This window comes from Lichenostomus cassidix, chromosome 21 (assembly GCF_008360975.1).
Source record: "Lichenostomus cassidix isolate B80296 chromosome 21, HeHo_3.0, whole genome shotgun sequence".
Taxonomy (NCBI): Eukaryota; Metazoa; Chordata; class Aves; order Passeriformes; family Meliphagidae; genus Lichenostomus; species Lichenostomus cassidix.
Genome location: NC_139501.1, coordinates 6,819,003 through 6,843,571, shown reverse-complemented (window position 1 = coordinate 6,843,571; position 24,569 = coordinate 6,819,003). Strand labels below are relative to the sequence as shown.

Sequence of the window (24,569 nt, the reverse complement as noted above, 5' to 3'; positions counted from 1 at the left end):
CACACAGGGGTCAGTCACAGCCCCACACCGCACACAGGGGTCAGTCACAGCCCCACACCGCACACAGGGGTCAGTCACAGTCCCACACCGCACACAGGGGTCAGTCACAGTCCCACACCGCACACAGGGGTCAGTCACAGCCCCACACCGCACACAGGGGTCAGTCACAGCCCCACACCGCACAGAGGGGTCAGTCACAGTCCCACGGAGCACACAGGGGTCAGTCACAGTCCCACAGACCGAACAGAGGTCACTCACAGTCCCACGGAGCACACAGGGCTCACAGCCCCACAGGGGTCACATTCCCACAGACCGCACAGGGGTCAGTCACAGCCCCACACTACACAGGGGTCAGTCACAGCCCCACAGAGCACACAGCGGTCAGTCAGCCACAGCCCCACCCCACACCGTGTCCACCTCCCCCCACCCCTCAGCCCTCCCCGCCCCCTCCCCGCCGCCCCCGGAACGCGCAGTCCCCGGAACGCCGGTGCGCGGCCGCGTTTCGCGGTCCGGGCGGTGCCGGGGCGGTGCCGCGGGCGCGCAGGCGCCGCTCCCGCCCGGCGCCATCGCGGCTGCTGCGGCCACCCCGGGCCGGCCATGGCCACCGACTCGTGGGCCCTGGCCGTGGACGAGCAGGAGGCGGCGGCCGAGTCGGTGAGTGCGCGCCGGGGCCCGCGGGGGCTCGGGATGGCCCGGCCCGGTCCGGCGCGGTCCAGCGGCACGGGGTGCCCCGGGCCTCGCGGCCCCCGCCGCCTCCTCACACAGAACAGCGAGAGCGGAAACCTTTTTCGCCCCATTTTCTGCCGTGGGGGCAAGGAGAGCTCAGGGTTTCGGGTTCTTCCTGGGTTTGTGCTCTTCCTTTATAAACACAATCACCAGCTTTTAATTTTTTTTTTTTTTGCTTATCATTATTTTTTAAATTTCTTCATCCATTTTTTGCGTAGCCAAAGGGCAAAGTCGTCCCCGCTGTCCCCCTCACCCTCCATCCAGACACTGCAGTGCTTCAGGTACTCACTACCCTCAGCTCTGTCTTCCAGCATTCAAAAAAAAAATCTTTCTTTCTGGTTTTTTTTTTGTTTTTTTTTTTTTTTTAATGACAAGATGTAACTTTGTGCCTCCAAAATTTGTTTTCTATTTTTTCTGAGCTGCTGAACCACTGTGCTTGGGCACGGAGTACTCACTGAGCCCCTGGATGTGGGGAGGACCCTCGGGGCTGCTCTCCCTGCACGTCTCAGGTGGTGAAACAAACTCATGCGGGGACAGCTTGGGCCGGCCAGGACTGCATGGATCCTGTTTCCATCCTGGAATGCTGATTTGCTCCCGTTTCCCTTCAGTAGAGCTGTTAGGGAGGGGAGGTTACAGGACAGAAGACAGCCCCTTCTCTGTGTTGTCATTACAGCTTAGAAAAACTTGTATTTCTGTTAAAACTCTTGCTTAGAAAGAGATGTATTAAAACTCTTTACATCAAATTTCTTTTGTATCTTCATCCCTTCCCCTTGAACAGGGTTTGTGCAATACTTGATAAATCCAGAGCTCGGGTTTTCCTGGCTGGAATTAGAATAAAGCCTTTGAATTTCCCTGATTTTATGTTTTTCCTCATTTCTAGCTGAGCACTTTACACCTGAAGGACGAAAAAACCAAACCAGATGCCAATGGTGAGTTCCAGCGGTTCGGATGGGCTTGGAAAAGGTGGAATGTTTCCCCATGGGGTTCAGAGTGCTCCTGCCAAAGTAAATTCCTGCTAAATCATGAAATTCCAGAAGAGCTGAGATTAAGCAGCAGCACAGACTAAATATTTTGGTGTCTTCAGGGAGCTGTGTGAGCAAAATCCATTGGTGTGGTTTGATAAACTCCACTTGGAGCTGGAGCTTGGGTTTCCTCTGCACAGTGATGGAGCAGGGCAGTTCTCCTCAGGAAAATGAGCTGCTTTGCAGCTTTTCCCACAATATTCTAAAGCTCTGTGGGTGTGGGCTGTCCCTGATGCCTGACCTCACATGTGTTCCCCAAAACTGTTCCAATTCAGGTGCCGTTGTCAAGGCAGACGACAATGTGGAAAAGACGGAGGATGAGGAGAAGGGTAAGTGCCTTCCTGAAAAAAGCTTTGGCGGGGAAATTAATTTAATTATTAATTATAATGATACTATTTAATATATACTTAAAGTAAGTCTCCCTTATGTCTCAGGACCGCTAATCTTGTATCTTGCCCCAAGGACTTAATTGTAAAACATGTCCTTCCTCCATAATACTTTTAAAGGCATTGTGTCCTGTAATAACTTGGGAGACTCCTGGATTAGAGTGGAGAGAAATAAGGGGATAGCAGTATCCTCAAGGCAGGACTGGATACAGGAGCAGTTGGATAACCTGGAGCTGGGATTGCTGTAGCAACCAACAAGTTGCATTTATGCAGTCGCTGTTCAGAGGTGGGTAACAGTTCAAAATCTTTCAGAAGGTGGTTTTAGGAAACAGATTTAGTAGCAGAGCCCGAGAGCACGGCAGTTTAACCTTGTTTGAATCTCCCTTATCCTCAGCCCTTGTGTTTTATCTCTGGAATCTTTTAAAGTACTGTTTATCCTTAAACTTTCCTTAAAAATAAAATCCTAAGAGGTGTGTGCCACATGTCAGAGTGAGGGTTGAGGAGGGCTTACCCTGTCCCAGGTAGATGCTAAGCTAAAATAGCTTAGCAGAGATCTGGATCTGTTAAAGTCCCCATTAAAACAGTGCTCATTTGGTTTGTCTTCCTGGATATTAAATGGGGGGACTTCAGGGATCTCTCCATGTCTCATCCAGGAAGTTTGGGCTGTTCAAGCCATTGCACTCTAATGAAGAATTTCAGTATTTGGAGGGATTTTGTTCCTTTTAACTGGTTCAGGAGTTCAGTGGGAGCAAGACCTGGAACAAGCTGTGACTGATGGATTTCTGTTTTCCGCCTCATTTCCCAGAGGACAGAGCTGCCCAGTCCTTACTGAACAAGCTGATCCGCAGTAACCTGGTTGACACCACAAATCAGGTGGAGGTGCTGCAGAGGGACCCCACATCACCCCTCTACTCCGTCAAGTCTTTCGAGGAGCTGCGCCTGTAAGTGCCTGCTGGGATGAGCCAGAGCCTTCTCTGCGTGGAGTTGTTAAATCCCGGGATCAGATATATTAAATGGGCTCCCGTATTTTTCAATTTGTTATGGGGAGCTTCATTCTTTAACTCAGGGAGAGCAGTTTTTCTAAAACTGCCAGAGCAGAAGTGAGTTTGGAGCCCATCTGGTCATTGGAACCTCTGCTCATGTCCTGAAAAATTCCATAGTTGCATAGGAAATACTACTGAAAAGTACATGGGTTTGCGTTTCAGGTTACTGCCACTCTGTCATTAATAAATGACAAAGTATTTGTGTTACTTAAATGCAAGGAGATTTGGTTTATCTGGGTGCCTGGTGGGAGTTTCAGTCTGAAACAACAGCAGTGAACAGCACAAAGGGGAAAGTTTATCTTTTCCAGCAATGCTGGATTTATGTACAGGAGAAACCAGTATTTTCTGGCTTACTTCCTATTGAAAACCTTTACCAGTGCAGCTTTCAAGTGATGATAACTGTATTTAAGGCATGATAGATATATATATATATTATATATACATGTTAATATGCTGAAGAGTGTGTCCTGTTGGGATTGTTGTGCTTGCACTGTTCTCAAGTTTGTTGTTTGATCTCAGGAGCTCTACAAGCTCCACGGGGAAATGGGAGCTAAGGAGCCTTCTCCCCATGAAATGTCAGGATGTTTTTGCTTCGTTAATGTTAGTGGTTGAATGACTACAAAAAAAAAGCTGAGATCCTGCAGTGCCTGTTAGACTAATTCTTGTGTTTCAAAAGGCAAACAATCCCAGGGAGTTAATGACAGGGACAGCCAGACTAATTGAGTCTTCATTTTGTTATGACTCGGGGTATCCTTGGCAACTGGTGCAGAGTTGGGCTTTGTCTGTCCTTGCTTGGAGCAGCACAAGGTTACGTTTTCAAAGAGCTTTTGTTCCAGCCGTCGTAGGAAAGTAATACAGGATTTTTGCACGAGCATGTTGTGCTGAATAGGTAGTTACTGCAGTGGGAAACGTGGGCAGGAGACCTGTAAACCTCCTTTGAAAGGAGAGCCCTTCTGAGAGCACTCACAGCATGCAGGCAGCACTTGGGGGTCATCTGCTGAGAGTTTCCAGCACCATAACCTGGATTTAAGTTATTCTGGGGTCTCCTTGTCTACACAAGTGCCTGCTGAGAGTAGAAAGCTCCCTCGAGAGAAAGCAGCAGATGAGAGTTTGCTGGCCAGCAGTGTCACCAGACAGTTCTGGGTGTGAGGGCTGGGTTGTACCCACAGATCAGAAGGTGTAGTCTTAGCAAATGGAGCTAATTATCAGTCATTTGCCTGAGACAGCATCACTCAGTTGTATTACAGAATCCACACGACTACCTGAAGTCCTTGCAGTGATCTCATGATCCCTTTCTCTTGTTCCTCACGTACCAAGATCGCTTTGTCCCGTGGTTGACTCATCGAGGAGTGATAATTTTGGCACCAAGATTAAGCATGGCTGAGGAAATGGGATTGGCCTGAAGGACAGGATTAATGCTTTCTGCTCTGTGATTCCTGGATTGCCTGGAAAGCTGCTTTGTAACAAGCAGTGCTGGCCTTAGACACAGGCTTTGCCGTGCAGCTGGGACAGGCAGGCTGACTTACTAAATCCAGGAGTTTTTGCAAAGCTTCCTGTCCAGACTTCATGCTGTCACTTGTAGCTTCCAGATGTTGACCACAGTCATTTCACCGGTGGGATTGTAGCAGGGACAGCTCTAGGGTTCTTTTCAAGGGCAAGGGTTTTTCTCACCTTTTTGTACACAAATGAAAACTAAATGGACTTTAATAGGTCACAATATAAAAACTCCTCTTTTCAGGAAACCACAGCTCCTGCAAGGAGTCTATGCCATGGGCTTCAACAGACCATCTAAGATCCAAGAGAATGCCCTGCCCATGATGCTTGCTGAACCGTACGTACACGTTCTTCCTACTCCCTGCCAGAATAGAAGGATTTGGAAGGTTTAGCGTGCATTTTGGATGGGAGGAGGTTGATGGAGAAGCTCTCAGGGTATGGAGAAAGGGTTCCCGTGCCATGGCATTTTTGTGGTTATTAACTATGTGACAGCAGCCCTGGATTTGTCCTTTTTGTAGGGCTGCTACTGAGGATGCAGTGCTGTGGGTGTTTGGGAGGCCATTCCTATTTTCCTTATCAGTTTGGGAAGAAATAATATGAAATAGCTCAGAAATCCTGGGTGGGTGTGAGTAGCTGAGGTGCTGCTTTTCCTCTTCGCAACCCTGAGCTGGAATGTGTGAAGTACTGAGACACTGGGGAAGATGTGTGAAATGGGAAATTACTGAGAGATAACCACAGTTCTCCTTCCAAATCTTCATAATTGAGAAATGCTGAAGGAGAGAGTTGGGCAGGAAGTAATTCCTGCTCTGTGGAGTGTAGCTGGTCAAGGTGGCCATGGATCCAGAGCAGAGGTAGATGTGACAGGATTCAAATGACAGGATTCACCCTCTGATCTGTGCCTGCTGTGCTCCCAGCCCGCAGAACCTCATCGCACAGTCGCAGTCTGGTACTGGCAAGACAGCTGCCTTCGTCCTGGCCATGCTCAGCAGGGTTGAGCCTGGGAACAAGTATCCACAGGTAAGGTTTGTGGGATGTGGCTGTTCCAGAGCGTTCCTTGGTGATGCAGTGCCATCTAGTGAAGAGCCTGGGCTGCTGGGAGGCCTTCAGATGGAAATTCATGGCTTGATGGAGCCATGGTGTTGTCTTTAAACTGCTTAAAGGGATGGAGGTTTGGGGATTTATCAAAATGTCTTTAGTGCATAAGACGTGGATTTTGCTCAAAACTTTTTCCTGTCAGTTCTTCCCATGCATCACACAGGATGCCATTGCTGTGTGAGGAGTTAAAATCTTTCTGTGAGGACTCAAATCAGAGAAATAGTGCAGCCTGAAGGGATTGGATAAGTGGGTTTGAGGTGGAAGAGAACTGTGACAACAGAACAGACAATGCCTGGAAAGGGGCTTTTTTAATCCAGCTTCCTCAGCCACTTGCATGTTTGTCTTGAAGAAAACTTCAACAAGGATTTTAAAAAGCAAGTGTGATAGTGTTTCCCTGGATGTTGATCATCGCACTTGTTATCCTTCTGTTCCTTCAGTGTTTGTGCCTTTCCCCAACATACGAGCTGGCACTTCAAACAGGAAAAGTGATTGAACAGATGGGAAACTTTTACCCGGAGCTGAAACTTGCATATGCTGTCAGAGGCAACAAACGTGAGTAAGGGGAAACACCACAAACAGGAATGAGGGAATGATACTCCTCAGATGCACCAGTACAGTCATGGGGTGAAATAGCTGGGTCAGAGAGGGCCAGAGCATTGCCCTTTCTGCAAAGGCACCCTACAGCAGCCTTTCCTTCTTTCTTGGCAGTGGAGAGAGGGCAGAAGATCTCAGAGCAGATTGTAATCGGCACACCCGGCACCGTGCTGGACTGGTGTTCCAAACTGAAATTTATAGATCCCAAGAAGATCAAGGTGTTTGTGTTGGATGAGGCAGATGTGATGATTGCGACGCAGGGCCACCAGGACCAGAGCATCCGCATTCAGAGGTACAGACTGGTATACCACGGGGACAGCGGGGCTGGAGTTGGGACTGGTGACATCACCAATGAAGCAACAAGATTTAAATAATAGATGAGCTCTAGTCCAGGTGGTTAATAGAGGCACAATGTCAGGGGATGACAAGCAGTTTCATTTCCTTACAGAATAAAAATCCCGTCCCTGAAGCAGGGTTTATTCCTTTCTAAGAAGGCAAGTGTAGATGCCTGTGGTCCATGAGAGAGCGATCACAGGTGGGTAACATTGGCATTAGTCTTTCCAGCCACTGAAATAACTGATTCCAGGGTTATGGTTCTCTTTTTCCCATAGCATGGATTTCATCAGGACATCAGGAGATGACAGTGTTGTGTGGGAACCCTCCCTATTTCTCTTTCTCTTTCAGAATGCTCCCCAGGGACTGCCAGATGCTCCTGTTTTCAGCCACTTTTGAGGATTCTGTGTGGAAGTTTGCTCAAAAAGTTGTTCCTGACCCAAACATTATCAAACTGAAGCGTGAGGAGGAGACCCTGGACACCATCAAGCAGTATTACGTTCTGTGCAATAACAGAGATGAGAAGTTCCGGGCCCTCTGCAACATCTACGGCGCCATCACCATCGCCCAGGCCATGATCTTCTGCCATGTGAGTGCTTCCAGGGAATGTTGTGACTACCTAGTGACCCCCTCAGTGTCTGCTAGTGCCACAACCAGGCCGGGCAAGGTTTCCAGAAAGAAACTGAGAACAAAAATTGCCCTTTTTGGCTTCTCTGGCTCCAACTCTGAGTGAAATCTTGAGAGCCAGGTTAGCGCTGGCTGGTTTGATTCTCTGGGTTTATCCACCTAGGAGACAGTGTTGGACTTTTTTATTCCTGAATGGTCATTCTTATCTCTGAAGTCCTCTGAAGCAAAGATCAGAATAATGCACATTCTTCCAAAACTCGGAACTACTGGGGAAAAAAAGAGTGGGGTTGGAAAATGGATGAAAATAAGGCAGAATGAGGGATTAAGAAGTCTTTTGCGTCTGTAGCTGATACTGAGCTGTTCTTGGGACTCAATTTCCCTCAGGTAATTGAGGATAAACCTCTGGGATCTTACTGTGAATCATACTGAGACTTTGGTTTCTTTTTCTGGAAGCCACCATAATAATTTTTAGGGAAAAACCGGTGCTGACAGCACAGAACAGCCAGGCAAACTGAGCTCGGACAGGATGAAAGTCTGCTGCAACAGTTTGCTTTTAGGCTGTCTCAAGACATAGTTGGAGCTTAAAAAACTGTATCATAATTGAGGATTGTTTAATTCAAGGCTGTGTGGAGCCTCTGTGGGATTTCACAACTACATTCAGCTCTAACCCTGCCATTTTCCAAGCTGAGTAGTTGTGGTTTTGTGGCAATTTTCGTGAGTTCTCAGTGTAGACATGTAATGTCAGTCTCCAGTAGAGCCAATGAGCAGAGCACAAAGAAAATGTGTCCTTTGTTAATCAAGGGCTCCTGTGGTGGCAGAGGTGCATTTTCCTCATTCTGATAGAGTTTGTGATGGGGACAAAAACCGAGCAGCCACTGAGCTTTCAGTGGGCCCCCAGAGAGGTTTATTGCTGCCTTCCAGCATTAAATCTCCCTCCCAAACTTGGGGCTGTGTGTTCCAGACTCGGAAGACGGCAGGGTGGCTGGCGGCAGAGCTGTCCAGGGAAGGCCATCAGGTGGCTTTGCTCAGTGGAGAGATGATGGTGGAGCAGAGAGCTGCCGTGATCGAGCGCTTCCGGGAGGGCAAGGAGAAGGTGCTGGTGACCACAAACGTCTGTGCCAGAGGTAGGACACAGCAAAACGGGGCCAGGGAGGGCTGGAAGCAGCACTTCCTAAGATAACACATACCCTTGGCCAGCTTGCAGGAAGAATTTCCATCTTCAGGTGTTCCACTTGGGAGGAATTGGTGTCCTTAAGTCAGGATGCCTGTGGGCAAACACAGGATTCCTTGCTGGCTTCCTGCTGCTCGAAATGGAAAAGTCCATCCTGTGAGAATCTGGCAACAAACCTGGCCTGTGCTGCTGACCTTCGGGGTTTGCAGTAAACATGTGCCCAAGTACAGAAAACTCAAAACCAGCGAAATCCAGTTCACTATTCCAATAGGAATTGGTGGTGTAATCTGACATCCTAGAACAGTTAAGACAGGATTGTACTTGGAAAAACACAAGTAGTCTTTAGAGCTTTGCAGAGGAGGAGGGACTTCCCAAAATATTTAAGTGCCGGTTGAATTTCCAAAATATTTAAGTGTCTTTGGCTGTTTCAGTGGGATTCTCTGCTCTTAACAGCTCGATAGTTTTTATTTACAAATATCCCATGAGGATATTGTGGAAAAGCTCCATTTCAGAGTCTGAGGAGGCCATTCCTGCTCTACAAGGATTTAAGTGAAGCTGTGTAACCCAATGCTTTTTTTTGTCAGGGATTGATGTAGAGCAGGTCTCTGTTGTTATCAATTTTGACCTTCCTGTGGATAAGGACGGAAATCCAGACAACGAGACCTACCTGCACCGGATTGGTCGCACCGGCCGCTTTGGCAAGCGAGGGCTGGCCATTAACATGGTGGACAGCAAGCACAGCATGAACATCCTCAACAGAATCCAGGAACATTTCAGTACGTACCCTCAGGCTTTCTGCTTTCTCTAAGCTTGAATTCCTGCAGAGTTTGACTTGCTGGATGCTGAGCAGGTCTAACGGGTGTTTGTTGAGCCTTAAACAGGTGGCAGAGGAGCGCAGCAGGTGTGGTTGGTGGAGTGTCACTTGCCGTTGTGACCTGCTGCCTGTGACAGGAGCAGAATAAGTCAGGCTGTGTTTGCTGGCTGCCTGGATAGGCCTTAAAGTGGGTGTTTCCAGGGGTGGGTAACACTAGAGTATCCAGATGGGTTTTTGATACAAGGAAACTGTTTTAATTTGTATTTTTAAAACCTGAACATTCCCTGGTAACCAGAACTCAAGTCCAGCTGAGGAGAACAGCATTCTCTGCTCTCCCTTATCTGCACAGTGTTACAAAATCATACTTATTTCTTTTCTTTCCCAGACAAAAAGATAAACAAATTGGATACTGACGACTTGGATGAAATTGAGAAGATAAATAACTGAAATAGCTGCTGAACTGGTGTGTGCCCTGCTGTGGAAGCTCTCCCACTACAATTGGATCAGCGTTTGGATTGGCACAGCCTCTTGGCTCGTCCCGAAAAGGACTCTTCAAGATATGAGTACACAAAAATTACCTCATTTTCAAAATTGCAGTTGGACTTCAAATTGTGCAACTATGGGGAGGAAGAGGAAATGTTTACAGAAGCTTTTAACATTTCTTAGTTTAGCCTTAAAATGGGATGATCTTTGGAATTCTGAGAAAAACACTTGCCAAAAGAGAGGCAATATAGAATTATCTAGAATTTTAAAAGAAAAAGGAATATTATTGCCTTTGATTGGAATAATGTGCAGCATTAACCTGATCAGTTTAAATTCAATAGCTGAATATATAATGGACATAAGGAAAGGGAAAATAAAAGAACCCAAAAACCCCAAACAAGGCAGCTGGTTTTTGGCTAAATACTCAACTTGTACAAACTAGGATGTCATTCTCTTTGGCGCTCCCCTGAGCTCTTTACGACTCATTTCTGGCTTCCTGATGGATTTGCCCTGCTTTTCCTTACGTAAATTGTCCTGAGGGTGTCTCCAGTAGCTCCTATTCGCAAACACAGGTGCCGTGTCGCTTTTGCTGGGCAGTATTTTCTTTTCCTTTGTCCTGGATTTGTTGGGATGGCCGCTCTCCATGATGTGGGTGGTGGTGACACTACAGAAGTTCATCCCAAGTGTTTAACCTGGCTATGGTGTGGGTGGGTGGGGTGGGAGGGGCAGTATGAAGGGAACTGTACTAATGAATTGTCTGATGAAATTCACCTCTGTGAATTAAATCCACCATATGATTAAATGCACCGTGCTGTGAAGCTCAGCATGGGTAATGTACAGAGCTGTTGGGCTTCACCCATCTGATACAGGAATAAAAGAACAAAAAAAAAATCATGATAGCCTGGATTGACCAAAAAAACTTACCCATAGAACACCAAATTTACCTGTTACAGTATGTTTCAGTACCAGAGTTTTGAGTTAAATTGCTCAGCCAAATTGCAGGTGGGAAGTGCTCCATAGTGCAAAAGAGGTCATTGGTCCCTGCCCTGGGGTGTTCCACGGAGAAGGAAGGATTGACCCCTCCTGTGTGTTGGGACCACTCTGGTGTGCACAGCTGGAAGCCAGTGGGCTGTTCCCCCAGCCCAGTCTGCAGGAGGAGGAGGCTCCTGAAGCAGAACTTAGGGTGCACAGCTCTTTGTCAGGGGGAAATGGGACCTGCGTGAGCAGCCATGGGCCTGCTACTCAGTGTGGGAATCATGTCAAAACAAATGTATAAATTGTAAATTTAAACTGAATTGTTTTCTTTGCAATTTTGGCCATCATATTCTGTTCAAAGACAGGAACATGGATCCTTTTACCAAGTAAAAAAAGGCTCATTTAAAATGTACCTAAAATTTTAGGAAATTGTGCACCCTTTTATCAATTTGTATAAAGGCTTTAGTGAAGAAAAAAAAAACAGCTTAAAATTAAACTTTTTGTATTCTGGGGTGTATCTATTTTTATTCTGTTGGAATCCTATTTAAAGTGGCAGGTGAGTGAGTGCTTGCGTGTGGAGTGGAAGACTTGATCTAATCACAACTTTCCTAGTACAGCTGAATGACCTTGTGACAGCAGAGTATTGGGTTGAATTGTCATGGAAGCTGCTGCTGGTCCTGTGTGCTGTTTCTAATGTACTTTTAATTGGAATTAAAGAACACATACTGAACGATCCCTTTGCTGACTTCTTGCTTGAATACTTTGTTGGTGTTTAAAAGCCTCAGGTAAGGACATTCCCCCCCACCCCAGAGTCCTGGTAAGTTCTCTGTTTTTGACCTTCTCATCCTGTGACAGACTGAATTTTAATTCTTAAAGTTCTTAATTCTTAAAATTCTAGTGCTTAAGTGCTTAAAATTCTTAAAAGATTCTTATAAAGAAGTTTGTTAAATGATGCCACGCAATATATGAGGTCAGATAAATATTGTTCTTCCCTCCTGTGCTTCTTGTGCTGGACTTGACAAAGTTGCTGCTCAAACCTCTCCAGAACTGTTTCCAAGTGAAGGAGAACTGAAGGAGAAAGGTATTTTCCCTGTGCTGTGCCTGCCTAGATCAAGACTTGATGGTTTTTGCCCATCTTTGGAGATGCTATAGCCTGGGTGAGGTGATTAGAACCAAACTCATCCAGCTTTATCTCACATATCCAGGAGGGACATCTTCCAGCATGAGAAGTGCATTGTGAGCCAAGTTATTGTATTGTCTGATTCTTCTGCTCTTGCTCAGAGCATCAGCCCTTGTGTTGTCACACGTGCCTGGTGTCCCCAGGTCTGCTAACAGCTTGTCACTGATCCAAAGTGCTTCCTCCTTGGCTGCAATTTGTATCCAGCACAGGATGCAGATACAAACTCCAGGAGGGCAGCTGACCATCCAAAGGCCTATTTGGGCAGCCCCTGAAGTATTTGCCGTCAAATTAAAGGTGTTTCTTAAGAGCAGCTGTGATGGATAAACCTCAGCTCACATAAATAATTTGAAGTTCAAGTTTCAGCTTTAAAAGTTTTATTTAACACAGGATGGAAACACTCTGAAATGTAGGAGTAACACAGTACACGCAACAGTCAGAAAAAGGGAATTAACTACCTGACACTGAAGGAAACATGGAAAATGGTTTTCCTGAAACCAAGTGAAATACTTTGTGGTTCTGTTGAAGGCATCCATATGTTTTGATATCTGGGACTGCTGCTGAGCGATTCCCATCACCAACAGCAGCAGGTACTACTGTTCCATCAGGTACTGGTTTTACAAAGCTGCTGGACCCTGAACACTGCATTTAGCATCAGGTACTAGCGCCAGCATCAGCTTTCTGCTTAAGCTTTCTGTTAATGGTTGTGCTCCTGTGCTGAGTTGGTTTGGCAGTTACACTGAGCTTCAAAATAAATTGGGTTTGCCTCAAAACATTTAAACTCACTTATCTGTGTGGCTAGTGGTTTACTTTTAAGGAGATTAAAAATTACTGCCTTTGAAATTCCATTAGAAATTAGAAGATACCTTATTTTTAGCACAAGCACATTGTGTTTACCTAAACCTGCCAAGTCACCCAACCAGCCTTTTAATGATGGTTTAGTGAAAGACAGTTTACTCCATGAGCCAATTCCCAGTCAAATCCCATGAATACCTTCTTATTTAAAAATTTCCAAAGCAGCACTTGCTTCTTGGACTAACTCACTTCGGTGTAGAGGTGTTAAATGGAATTATCTGTAACATCCCTTCTTAACTATCTATTCTTACCTATGGATCACATGAGCTGAATGAAAGAAGGAAAACTAATGAGAAAATCCTGATGCTCCCCACGACAGCCAAAATAGTAATTACTTGTTCTTAAAAAGGTTATTTAATCACAGTTAAGAGCTGGACTGAGGTTACCCAGAAAGACTTGAGCCCTCACAGGTATTTTAGTATCAGTTTTTAAATTTAATACTTCACAATAACCCATTTATGTGTTGTTACTGCTCTTTCCAGATGGTTTTGGGGTTTGATCTCCTTTTCAGTCTCTTGAGAAGATGTTTAGGATAATGATAAGCTACTGAAGGTGATCCTGTTGGCTAAATCAGTTCTGGTTTTACCTTCCCAAATGGGGCTTCTGCATTCAGAGTAGTGCTACCTTCCCAAAATATAGAAAAGGACAAGGGGAAAGGCCTTGGAAACTTCCATTTTCAAAGGACATCAGCAACTTCAACAAACCAAAAAGGCTGAACGTTGGTGGCACTCGGGCAGAGATGTGTGATGGCACAGATGACACAAGCTGCTCTGTATGAATCAGGTTTACACATTTGAAATATTATTTCAAGACAAATCCATTACTCTGCTTTATGGGGAAGTTGTGGGTGATGGAAGATAAAGAAGTAGGCACAGGAAGCATCAGATTCTCAGTTTTTTGGAAGAAGCAATGCATCCCACTGAGTAGAAGAACTCATGGCATCTCTGTGTGCCTAAAGATTTGCTGCGTCGCGCTGCTTGTCCTGTCGGATGCACAGCACGGATTTGGGGAGGATCCCACATTCATGAAGGGACTTTGTAAGGTCAGAGAAGCTCCTCCGGGGTACCTCCATGGTTTCAATGCTGCACTGTTGGTAGTTGGCCAACAATTTCTGTCCTGCCACAGCAAGGACAGTCTGGAGACTGTCAGAGGGCTTGAAGTGGTGCTCAAACCTCTGCCCAGAGGGAGATCGGACAGCGAGCAGCACACGTGACTCTTCTGGGCTTACAGGGGACATCCCAGGGCTCTTCTGCCTCGCTTTCCTTCCCCACTGGTCAGGGGCACAGTGCATGTGTGAGCTGTCTTTAGTGGGAATGTCATTTCCTGACAGAGTGCTGGCAGATCCCTGTTCTCCAGAAAGAGTCTTGATGACTTTTGGAGCGTCCTCCCGCCCCTCACTCATTTCCAGCCGGTTGGTCCGTTCAGCCAACGCTTCCAGGGCATCGCTCCCTGCGCCCTTCCGGACGATGGAGGGGAGCACCTGGTACTTGTTCAGGGAAGAGGAGCTCTTCAAAGGCACTTGCTGCAGGAGCTTTGGGATTTTCCCAGGTGACACCCGGGCAGGTGGGAATGCCGGTTTTGTGAGCAGTGCTCGCCGGCTGTTCACTAATTCCCGAGGAGAGGCTGCCGGCAGGGAAGGTGGCACATGGCACGGACAGGCTTCCATGCCTTGAGGGTGGCTCAAGCTTGGCCTCCGTCCCTTGGCAGATTTGGGCCTGGTGACATGCATGGTGACAACGCTGGTCCACGGCAGAGCAGCTGCACCCAGAGGGAAGAAGAGCTGAGCTGGTGTTGAGTCCAGGAAAGCCACTGTGGCCATCGCACCTGCGGGCCAGGAGCAGAGGGAAAAGTTAGAGGAACTGGCCAGGAAGTCTCCAGAGAGTTCAATCTCCCTGCAACTCCCACATTGTGCTGCGTGTCAGCTAATAATGGAATAAATCTGGGGTATCACTGTGTGGGCAGGCAGCAACCCTGCGCTGCAGTAAGGGCTGAGTCACAGAGGGTGGGAGATGTGTTATTTGTAGGGACTGTAGGGACTGGCTTTGGCAGGAACTGTGTAAAGTTGACCCAGAGCTTTGGGAAGGTGTACCCTTCGCCACTGAACATAAGTTTTTGATGGAAAGAAAAATTTTTTTCCTATGAAGCTGGAAACTCAGTGCAAACGGGAGATGAGTGAAGTTCAGAGCACAGCTCTGGCCTATTCACTGTTCCTGCAGTGGCAGATTCAGTTCCCATTGTGGATTTTTTGGTAAGGCTGACCACACTTCATATTTTAAAGATATCTCAAGACCGTTGAGTTTGAAAAACCTGATTCAATGCACAGAAACTTGTTCTGACTCTCCTGTGACCACAAGCTGCTTAACAGAGAATGATTTAACTGAGGGAATATCTGGAGCTATGTCAGGGCTGGATAGGTTAGATATTAGGAAAAGGTTCTTCCCCCAGAGGGTGCTGGGCACTGGCCAGGGTCCCCAGGGAATGGGCACAGCCCCAAGGCTGCCAGAGCTCCAGGAACATTTGGACAACACTCCGGGGATGCACAGGGTGGGATTGTTGGGGTGTCTGTGTACGGCCAGGGTTTGGACTCCACAGTCCTTGTGGGTTCCTTCCAGCTCAGGATATTCCATGATTCTGTGATATAACCTCCACTAAGGAGGAAGCCACATTCTGCTGTGTTCCCCAAATGAAGCTGTGCTTGGAGCACTTGGCTGTGCCAGGACAGGCAGCCTGGCCACCGGGTCACAAGCTCACAACAACGTTTTGGAGAAGTGCCACAGGGAACCTCCTCTTCTGTTCCTGTGGGTTTTGTGGCAGCATTTACCAAGAGGGAAAAAACGTCACCTTGGATTGCTTGGCATGTTCAGCTGTGACACAGTCACAATCAGCTGCTGTTTGTCACCCCAGCAGCGCGTGGGTCAATGCAAACCTCACAGAATTCAGCAAAGCCAAGGGCAAAAGTTTACACCTGAGTCAGGGCAATCCCAGGCACAACTGGGTAGAGCAGGGATGAAAAATGACACTGGGAGAAGAACAACCTGCAGAGCTGCCTCCATCTCTGGGGTCCTCAGCAAGGGAAGGACATGGAGCTGCTGGAGAGTCTAGAGGAGGCACCAGGATGATCAGAGGGATGGAGCAGCTCTGCTGGGAAAAAAGGCTGAGGGAATTGGGATCATTCAGCCTGGAGAGAGAACGCTCCAGGGTGACCTAACTGTGACCTTTCAGAATCTGAAGGGAGCTGACAGAAAAGATGGAGAGAGACTGTGGACAAGGGCCTGGAGGTACAAGACTAGGGGGAATGGCTTCATACCGCCAGAGGGCAGGGATAGATGGGATATTGGGAAGAAATGAGGGCAGGGAGGCAAAGGCACAGGTTGCCCAGAGAAGCTGTGGCTGCTCCCTCCCTGGAAATGCTCAAGACCAGGTTGGATGGGGCTTGGAGCAACCTGGGATAGTGGGAAGTGTCCCTGCCAATGGCAGGGGATGGAATGAGATGGTCTTTAAGCTCCCTTCCAAACCAAACCCCTCTGGGATTCTATTCTAAACCAAACAAGCAGAGGGAACAACCCCTGTAACGCTTTACCAGCAATGCGTTTGTTATTTAACACTTGATTTCTCCTCCAGCTCAGCACGGCCAAGGCAGAGTCACAGCACACCCTGCCCAGCCCCAGCTGACAGACCTGTCCCTCCCGAGCCTCCAGCGGAGCAGGACAGGGACACGAGCCCGGGTGACTCATCCCAGTTTCCCAGGAGCCTGTGGGAGGGACGGGGCTGTGCCTTCCCCTTAGTGCCGCTAACAAATAAACTCCAAGGCAACAACGCACTGAGGCAGAACTCCCAAGCGCACGGGAGCACTTACAAATATCCCCAGAGACGCTGACTTCCAAGAATAAACCCCCAGCTAAGCTGGCAGAAGCCCTGGTAGAACCCTCCCGCGAGTGTCTGTACTGCCCCAGCACGGAGCACGTTAGAGGGGAGAGCTGAAAAGACGGCGTCTGGTGAGGGATCAGGACGGGGAGCTGCAGCCAGGGACGGCTGTGCCCACAAGGGACCCCAAAACGGTGACCCCAGGGGCTGGGAGGGTTGGCACTTCACACCCCTGACCTACAGCACGGGGTCACAGAATGGGTCAGGCTGGAAGGGACAATGGCAGCTCATATGGTGTCACCTCCCTGCTCCAGCAGGGTCAGCCCAGAGCACAGGGAACAGGATTGTGTGTGGATGGGTCTGAAACATCTCCAGCAAGGGAGACTCCACACCCTCTCTGGGCAACGTATTCCAGGGTGTTTAAAGAAGTTCTTCGTCCTGTTCAGGTGGAACTTCCTGGGCATCAGTCCCTGCCCGCTGCCCCTTGTCCTGGCTGGCACAGCCCCAAGTAGAGCCCTCAGTACCACAGCCTGGCAGCCTGGCCGGGCCCAGGCAGGGCCTGAGTCTGAGCCCACGGCAGCAGCGCAGCCCCTCCGGCAGAGCCTCTAGCGCGGCTCCACAGCCCTGAAGCCAGACCCTGGGCCCGGCCCCTTCCCCAGCCCGGTCCCTGTCCCTGTCCCTCACCCGGTCCCGGTCCCGGCGTCCCTCACCGGCCCCGCGCTCGCCGCACGACGCCGTTGCTGTGGCGACAGCAGCACTTCCGGGCGCGCGGCCCGCCCTGCCCCGCCCCCCGCCGCGCGCCGGTCGAGCGCGGGAACGGGAACGGGAACGGGGATGGGAATGGGAATGGAAATGGGAATGGGAATGGGAATGGGAATGGGAATGGGAATGGGAATGGGGACGGGAACGGGGACGGGGATGGGGATGAGGATGGGGATGAGGATGGGGATGGGGATGGGAACGGGAATGGGAATGGGGATGGGAACGGGGATGGGAACGGGGATGGGAATGGGAATGGGAATGGGAATGGGAATGGGAATGGGAATGGGAATGGGAATGGGAATGGGAATGGGAGCGCGGGGGGACGGGGACGGGGACGGGGATGGGAATGAAGATGGGGATGGGAACGGGAATGGGAATGGGGATGAGAATGGGGATGGGAACGGGGATGGGAACGGGGATGGGGATGGGAACGGGAACGGGGACGGGGACGGGGATGGGAACGGGGATGGGAATGAGGATGGGGATGGGAACGGGAATGGGAATGGGAACGGGGATGGGGATGGGAACGGGAACGGGGACGGGGACGGGGATGGGAACGGGAACGGGGATGGGAACGGGGACGGGGACGGGGACGGGGATGGGGATGGGGATGAGAATGGGGATGGGGATGGGAAGGGGGATGGAACTGGGGCAGGACAATCGGGATGAGAACGGGGATGGGAATGGGAATGGGATGAGAATGAGAACCAGGATGGGAATGGGGATGGGAACCAGGGGTGGGAACCGAGGATGGGACAGCTGGGGATGGGAGTGGGGATGGGACAGCCAGGACGTCCCAGGGGAGAGGATGGCCGGGGGTGGATGAAACCTGGGCTGGGAATGGCCAAGATGTCCCAGTGTGGTCCTGCAGGAGGTCCTCAGGCTCAGGGACAGCCATGACCCGCTGTGGGCTCTGCACGGGGCCATGGCACAGCTTCAGGCCTCGGCGTGGCACAGGAGCAGCCCCGTGACACTGGGAAAGTTCCAGAGGCTTTGTCCTGCGGGACACAAAGGAGTGGGGGGAGCAGGGGGTGGCTCAGGGTCCTCTCCCAAACTCCATCCAGTGGTCACTGTGGTACCCAGCGTGTCCAGCTCTCCCACAGGAATTCTCATTCCTCCAACCCACCTAAAGCAAAACCACAATGTTGTCACCCTGCTTAAATACACAAATCTTTGGAGTTTAGCCCTAAAAGTTTAAAACCAAGGCATTACAGCCTGTCCTGAGCAAAGGCAGCAGGATGGGAGTACAAGACAGGCTTTAACCTGCCTGTGACATTATTCAGTGACCACTGAATAAAACCAGACAAATAAACCCCAAACTCATGAATTGTGATGAAAACACCTTTTAAAAAAAATTACCCTTTACACACAAGATTACACAGGGACCTAAACCAACTCTTTTGGGGCAATTTCTTTGTGCTGGGAAAGCTCCAGCCAGGAGGGAGGGGGAGTCCTCCTGATCCCCCAGCTACAAATGATCCCTGCGTCAGTTTTCCTTCTGGGAACACCCCACATAACACTGACCTTTCCATCTGTCCCCATTAATCCCCTTCTTAACCTTCTCCCAGTTAAGCAGCTGCTGCTCCCACTGACAGATACCCTTCGAAGGTAGCAAGAAAAAAGCAATAAACATCCACCATAAACTTGGGGTCTCCACCCTGCAGGATGGGAAGATCAAGGCGAACCTGTGCACTAAAAGTAAATCAAATAAGTGGGAAATAGTCTCCTATCAGCTCACCTCAGCCCAGGATGTTTAGCAATGTTGCCGGGAAAACAGGCGTTGCAGATCAAAGCACACGGTGTATTTGCACTTCAGTAAGGCCCTCAGCAAACAGATGGGTGGCTGATTCCCGGTTCTGCTTGCTCCATAGGAAGGCTGAAAAGTTCCATATTTCCAGTGGGATAATCACTTCCACAGGTGGTTTTTAAGCCCTCGAGTTTGTGGGTTAGTTAAAGACAGGGTTTAGCTTCATGTGGGCTCCCCTGAGATCCTCCACAGAGAGGGAGCTCTCAAAACAAGGGGATTTGGTTAAAACCATGCGTGGATCCAAAACCATGTGATCCCAGTCCTCTGCTCTCTGTTTACATCCCTGGACAATGCTTTTCACACAGATTTATTCAAACTCCACAGCAAAACTCTACATCTTTCCTCCAAAACCAAGAGCCTGCAATGCCAAAGCAGGAGGAGTGCAGACAACGACTACCACAGTGGGGAAAACCTTCTGCAATGGAAGTATTTTGTGGAGGAGGTGGGAAAGGGATTGATTAATTAATTATTAGGGATGTCCTGGTTTAAAAAGTCAGGTGGGGAGAGCAGGGGTTGGGGTTGTTATTGTGGCATTTTGGAGTGATTTCTTGTGCAGATGGCAAGTGGGGAGGCAGGTGAGATGTTGCTCTCCATCCTTAACAGGCTTGGATGGGGTTTTATTCCACTTACAGCAGGAAATAAAAGGTAAGAGGGGGTAAGAGGGAAGGAAAACCCTGGGACAGACAGCTCTGCCACCTTGCAGGGCAGCTGAGAAGTGATGTCCCTTCCAGTATCAGCTTTGGTGGCTCTTGGGAATTACAACAAAGGCTTCTCTTCTCGACTCCAGACTCATGAGTCATTTCTTTACAATTCCCAACCCAAATTCCCTTCCCCTTGAGTGTAATTAATCCCTGCATATCGCCCGATACCTGCGTTTGTGTCTGTGTTTGCTCTTGGCCTCACAGTTTTGAGGGAAAACAGCAGCTATTGTTCCTTATCTCCTCTGGTTTTCTGCCTCCCCCGTGTCTCTGTATCATGTTTGGGTTACAGGAATTAAATAAACTGTATTCCCAAAGCATTCCAAGTAGGGTTTCCATGGCTTTTCCAGCCTTTGCTGCTGTTGTTTTAATTTCACAGACCCCTTGCCCCTGCACTCTTGGCAGGCAGGAAAACCACAGAAAGCAGGACAGAAAAACTGCAGACCCAGGAATTGCAATTCTGTTGTTTGCTGTTCTCCCTTGCAATTCAGCAAGGCCAGATGTGGAGGCAGCCGTGGGTTTGGGGGGCAGTTGCAAGGCAGGAGCCAAGAGAAACCATCTTTGAGGCTTCAGGGTATGAGCTGGCAAAACCAAGGACTCACCTGAGACAACACTGAGCCCAAAGTGCTGTCTCTACACCTGGGACAAGGGTTCAATGTCCTTTGAGGTGCCATACTGGGTGTAAATCACTTTTATCCCATCACTCCAGCCACCAAATCCCATGGATTTTAGAACCATGGCCAAGGTCTTGACTGGCTTCACTCAGGGATGAAGTTTGGCAAATGCTAATGAGCGAGATGATGGAGGGAGCACTGGTGCTCACTGCTATGGGAAAACTCATGTGTTTTGGGGAAGAGGACGGAAATCTGCTCCCTGCTCCAGGCAAGCCCAGCTCAGGACGACCCACACAGATAGAGAAGCACAGATAAAGAAGGGATGGGCCTCAGCACAGATATAAACCCACCCCACTGAGCTGGGGGTGTTGGAGCTGCAGGTCTGGCCAGGGTAAGGAGAGGGGATTTCACTGCCCTGGTGCTCATCAGGCAGCTCCAGGGATAGGGAGGAGGGAGGGCTGCAGGTCCTGAGCTGCTCCACCAGCCCTGGGCAGGACAGGCTGCTGCATCCCTGCCAAGCATCACATCCCAAAACTGGGATAAAGAACTGTTGGGATTCACTCCGGGATGCCTTACAATGCTGTGCATCCACAGTGACACAAATGTCACCTGAAGCATTGCCTCAGTGCACCCAGCTGGTTCCATGTCCCTGCTGTGGGCACTGGAGGAACTTCTGTCCTGTCCCTGGTTCATTGCCTGCCCTTGTTGTTCTCTCCACAGGGCAGCCCCAGGATGAGGAATCTCCTCCTTGCTGTGCTCCTGGCTTGTGGTAAGTGCTCCACTGTCCCCAGCCAGACTGGGATCCATATACAAACCCCGAGTTTTTGTGCACAATTCAGGTTTTTGTTTAAATCTGGCAGTTTCTCTCTAGTGCTTCATGTAGAACTGCTGCAATCCGAGAGGGCTTGTGATGGGGAGGTTTTGGGATGCTGAAATCCATATTTATTTTAGGAGGCCCTGGAGCCTGTTGTCACCTTTCCTGCCTGTGCCAAGCCCATGGCTGATCCTGCTGATGGGGAATTGCAGTTTGTAGCATGGCAGAGCCAGTGCAGAGGGCAAAATATCTTGTGCCAGACCAAATCCTGTGACTGTAAAAAGCAGACTGTAAAAGCCATCCTCCCTGTGAGGGTTGGAAGGCCCTGGCACAGGCTGCCCAGAGAAGCTGTGGCTGCCCCATCCCTGGGAGTGTCCAAGACAAGGTTGTATGGAGCTTGGAGCAACCTGGGATAGTGGAAGAAGGTGTCCCTGCCCTTGGCAGGATGTGGAACAAGACAGGCTTTGAGATTCCTTCCAGCCTAAACCATTCCATGATTCTATGACTCCGTAATTCTGGAGTGGGGGGATAAAGCTTCTCATGGTTCAATTCTGAAAGTGCATGTTCCCAGCAATGATAGACCAGCGTAGGGTGCCAGGTGCGGGGAATGTCCCCAGCCTTCCCGCTCCGCTCCGGCTCAGCCCGTCCTGTGCCTCTGCAGGGCTGCTCCCGGCTGGCAGCAGCGTCCTGGAGCTGGAGCGGATGATCCGTGCGGCCACGGGGAGGAGCGCCCTGCTGTCCTACAGCTGGTACGGCTGCTTCTGCGGCATCGGGGGCAGCGGGACCCCCGTGGATCCCACTGACCGGTGAGTACCAGGACGGTGTCACCGCTCCCAGCCCGGGGCCCCTAAAAAGCCCCTCACTGGCAGCCTCACAGCCCTGGGTGGGGCTTTGCACCGTTCCCCAGCCACGTCCTGCTGCTGCCTTGCCACCTCCTCCTCCTGGTCGCCTTAAATTTGAGGCTGGACCTTCCCCTGCCCTCCAGGAGTGGTGAGGGAGTGTTTGAGGGCCGCGGTTTGACGTGGTGTCCCCGCAGGTGCTGCCAAGCCCACGACTGCTGCTACAGGAGGCTGAGGGAGGGCAACTGCAGCCCCCTGATCACCCCGTACAGCTTCACCTCCAGCGGCGGGCACATCACCTGCAGTGAGTACTGAACGGGGAGTGGGGACCATCCCCGCAGCACGGCACACGGGAGAGCATCCTCTGGGTGAATCCAGCCCGATCCCCGGCCGGCTGGGATAATTCAATGGGCATTGACACGTTGTGGCAGGCTGGGGAGGGAAAGCACCGGGACACGCTGCTCCTTCCGCTTCCCCCCGGTGGCCCTAGTCAGGAAAGCCACCGCAGGGCTCCGTGGTTTCCTCCGCAGGTAATGAGCAGAGCTGGTGTGAGAGAGAGACCTGCCTGTGTGACACGGCGGTGGCCTCGTGCTTCGCCAGCACCCTGCATTCCTACAACAATTCCTACCGCTTCTACTTCAAGCTCAAATGCCAAGGGAGCAAGCTCCAGTGCTGAGGAGGGGGAGTCGGCATACAGAGTTCCAGATTTTGGCTGGTTTTTCCCTGCAAGGAAAGCCTGGGTTGTGGGCTGAGAAAAGGCAGAGCCCCTGAGGCTCCCTGTGAGGTGCTGCTCAGGGTGAGAAGGGCACACACACCATGGATGGAGAGCCACCAGTTCCTCGAAAGACACACCAGCTTCCTCTTTTTTGTCTCTTCCTCCTCTCTTGATTTCATTTCCCAGCAAAGACAATAAAGACCTACAATAAAAGGGATGCAAACTGGTTCTCCATGGTTTTTTCTGTAAGGGCTGCTGAGATTGAAGCACTGCAATGGTGGCTGCTGAGTTTGGGGATCACTTCTGCATCCCACACTTCAGCCACACCACCTTCCACCCCAATACTTCCATGGTCCCAACAGAGCCATAATTCACAGGTCCATCCCAATGTGGAGCACTACATTTGGGGAACACGTTGCCCAGAGAAGCTGTGGCTGCCCTTGGATCCCTGGCAGTCCCCAAGGTCAGGTTGGACAGGGCTTGGAGCAACCTGGGATAGTGGAAGGTGTCCCTGCCCATGCCAGTGGGTGGCACTGGATGAGCTTTAAGATGCCTTCCAACCCACCCACTCTGGGATTCCATGAATTTCTAATTCCGAGCTCAGAAGGCACATCCAAACAGCTTTGTGAGGAACACTAACAGAACAAAACAGTCCCCGGAATACAGGAAGACGCTTCACATCATGACTGGTTTTAAGTTGTACATTATTTTTATGTTTGTCTTGTCCAGAGTCAGGACACCCTGAACCACAGCTCAGCACAGGGAGAAGCTCCCAGGTGTATCCCAGTATCTTCTGGGATGTTTGGCTTCTGGCACGTGAGGATTTGACTTGGAACAACACAACTGCTCTTTTAGATCTATTTCCTGCTATAAGCAATTCCATACAAAGCATTTCATAGAAACATGTTTTCTTATGCAAACACACTAAAAGCAGGAAAACAGCGTGAGTACATAAATTAAATGTGAATGATTAATGGGTCAGTAATTAGCCTGAGGAGCATTAATGGGCTGTGGGCAATTGAGATAAGCACAAAGCACATGCCAGCCAGGGAGCATCACTCGTGACACCAGAGACAAAGTGGAGCCGGAATCAGGGCTTGGCTGAAAACTTTGTCAGTGGAGGACAACAAAAAACTGGTTTTCCAGCACAAAAGACAAAAGACACAGACAAGTCACCTTCCTTCCTTAACATCCTTCCCAACCCAAATCAGTCTGGGATTCCATGATTCTTGGAAATTAAGGTTAAGGAATAATCATCCAGGGAGGAAGGAAGATTTCAAAGCCTGGACCACTTAAATTAGGGAAATGCTAATTTAGGAGGGCAGTTGATGACTGAATGGTTCCTGCAGAAGGGCGGAATAAGAGGGTGGGAAAACCACAAGGAGAGAAATAAAGGGAAGTTGCACTTTCTCACTGCAGAACATTCATTTTGCTTCCCTGATTTTTCATGGTGAGTGACAGTGTAATCACCCACTGTCTGCCCAAGCTCATGTTTCTGGGAACTGCCAGTTTAGAGATGCTTTCAGTGTTGCCCATACTCTTTTCCCAAAGAACTGATAACTCTTGCTGAACCACCTTGAAAGCCCCAAACCTGCTGTGTCCATGCCCAGCCTGAACGAAGGCTGTTCTTTTCCCCTGATGTCGCTCTGTGGTGCGGGGAA

At 49.6% G+C, this 24,569-nt stretch overlaps 3 protein-coding genes across 6 annotated transcripts; 2 read left to right on the top strand and 1 right to left on the bottom strand.

The window, feature by feature from the left end:
* Positions 1-517: 517 nt before the first annotated feature.
* Positions 518-11,496, top strand: LOC146428428 (ATP-dependent RNA helicase DDX19B). 3 transcript variants are annotated; one of them, XM_085080346.1, is made up of 13 exons: positions 531-654; positions 945-1,007; positions 1,607-1,655; positions 2,024-2,077; positions 2,940-3,075; positions 4,916-5,008; positions 5,586-5,688; positions 6,204-6,318; positions 6,475-6,652; positions 7,045-7,282; positions 8,282-8,444; positions 9,076-9,267; positions 9,691-11,496. In XM_085080346.1, the coding sequence occupies exons 1-13, from the start codon at positions 598-600 to the stop codon at positions 9,750-9,752; spliced, it is 1,503 nt and encodes a 500-aa protein (XP_084936472.1). In that variant the 5' UTR covers positions 531-597; the 3' UTR covers positions 9,753-11,496. The 3 variants fall into 3 exon arrangements, with proteins under 3 accessions (XP_084936473.1, XP_084936472.1, XP_084936474.1); XM_085080347.1 differs by lacking the exon at positions 945-1,007 and having other exon boundaries at positions 518-654; XM_085080348.1 differs by lacking the exons at positions 531-654; positions 945-1,007; positions 1,607-1,655; positions 2,024-2,077 and adding an exon at positions 2,273-2,420.
* Positions 11,497-12,300: 804 nt separating this feature from the next.
* Positions 12,301-17,559, bottom strand: UBXN10 (UBX domain protein 10). The gene is made up of 2 exons (XM_085080349.1): positions 17,344-17,559; positions 12,301-14,619 (listed from the first exon to the last, which is right to left on the bottom strand). The coding sequence occupies exon 2, from the start codon at positions 14,612-14,614 to the stop codon at positions 13,748-13,750; it is 867 nt and encodes a 288-aa protein (XP_084936475.1). The 5' UTR covers positions 14,615-14,619; positions 17,344-17,559; the 3' UTR covers positions 12,301-13,747.
* A 3,705-nt stretch (positions 17,560-21,264) lies between these two features.
* On the top strand, positions 21,265-23,131 carry LOC146428426 (phospholipase A2, membrane associated-like). 2 transcript variants are annotated; one of them, XM_085080093.1, is made up of 4 exons: positions 21,265-21,309; positions 22,016-22,160; positions 22,391-22,497; positions 22,724-23,131. In XM_085080093.1, exons 1-4 carry the CDS (start codon positions 21,273-21,275, stop codon positions 22,867-22,869), a joined length of 435 nt encoding a protein of 144 aa, XP_084936219.1. In that variant the 5' UTR covers positions 21,265-21,272; the 3' UTR covers positions 22,870-23,131. The 2 variants fall into 2 exon arrangements, with proteins under 2 accessions (XP_084936219.1, XP_084936218.1); XM_085080092.1 differs by lacking the exon at positions 21,265-21,309 and having other exon boundaries at positions 21,805-22,160.
* The last annotated feature ends 1,438 nt before the right edge of the window (positions 23,132-24,569 follow it).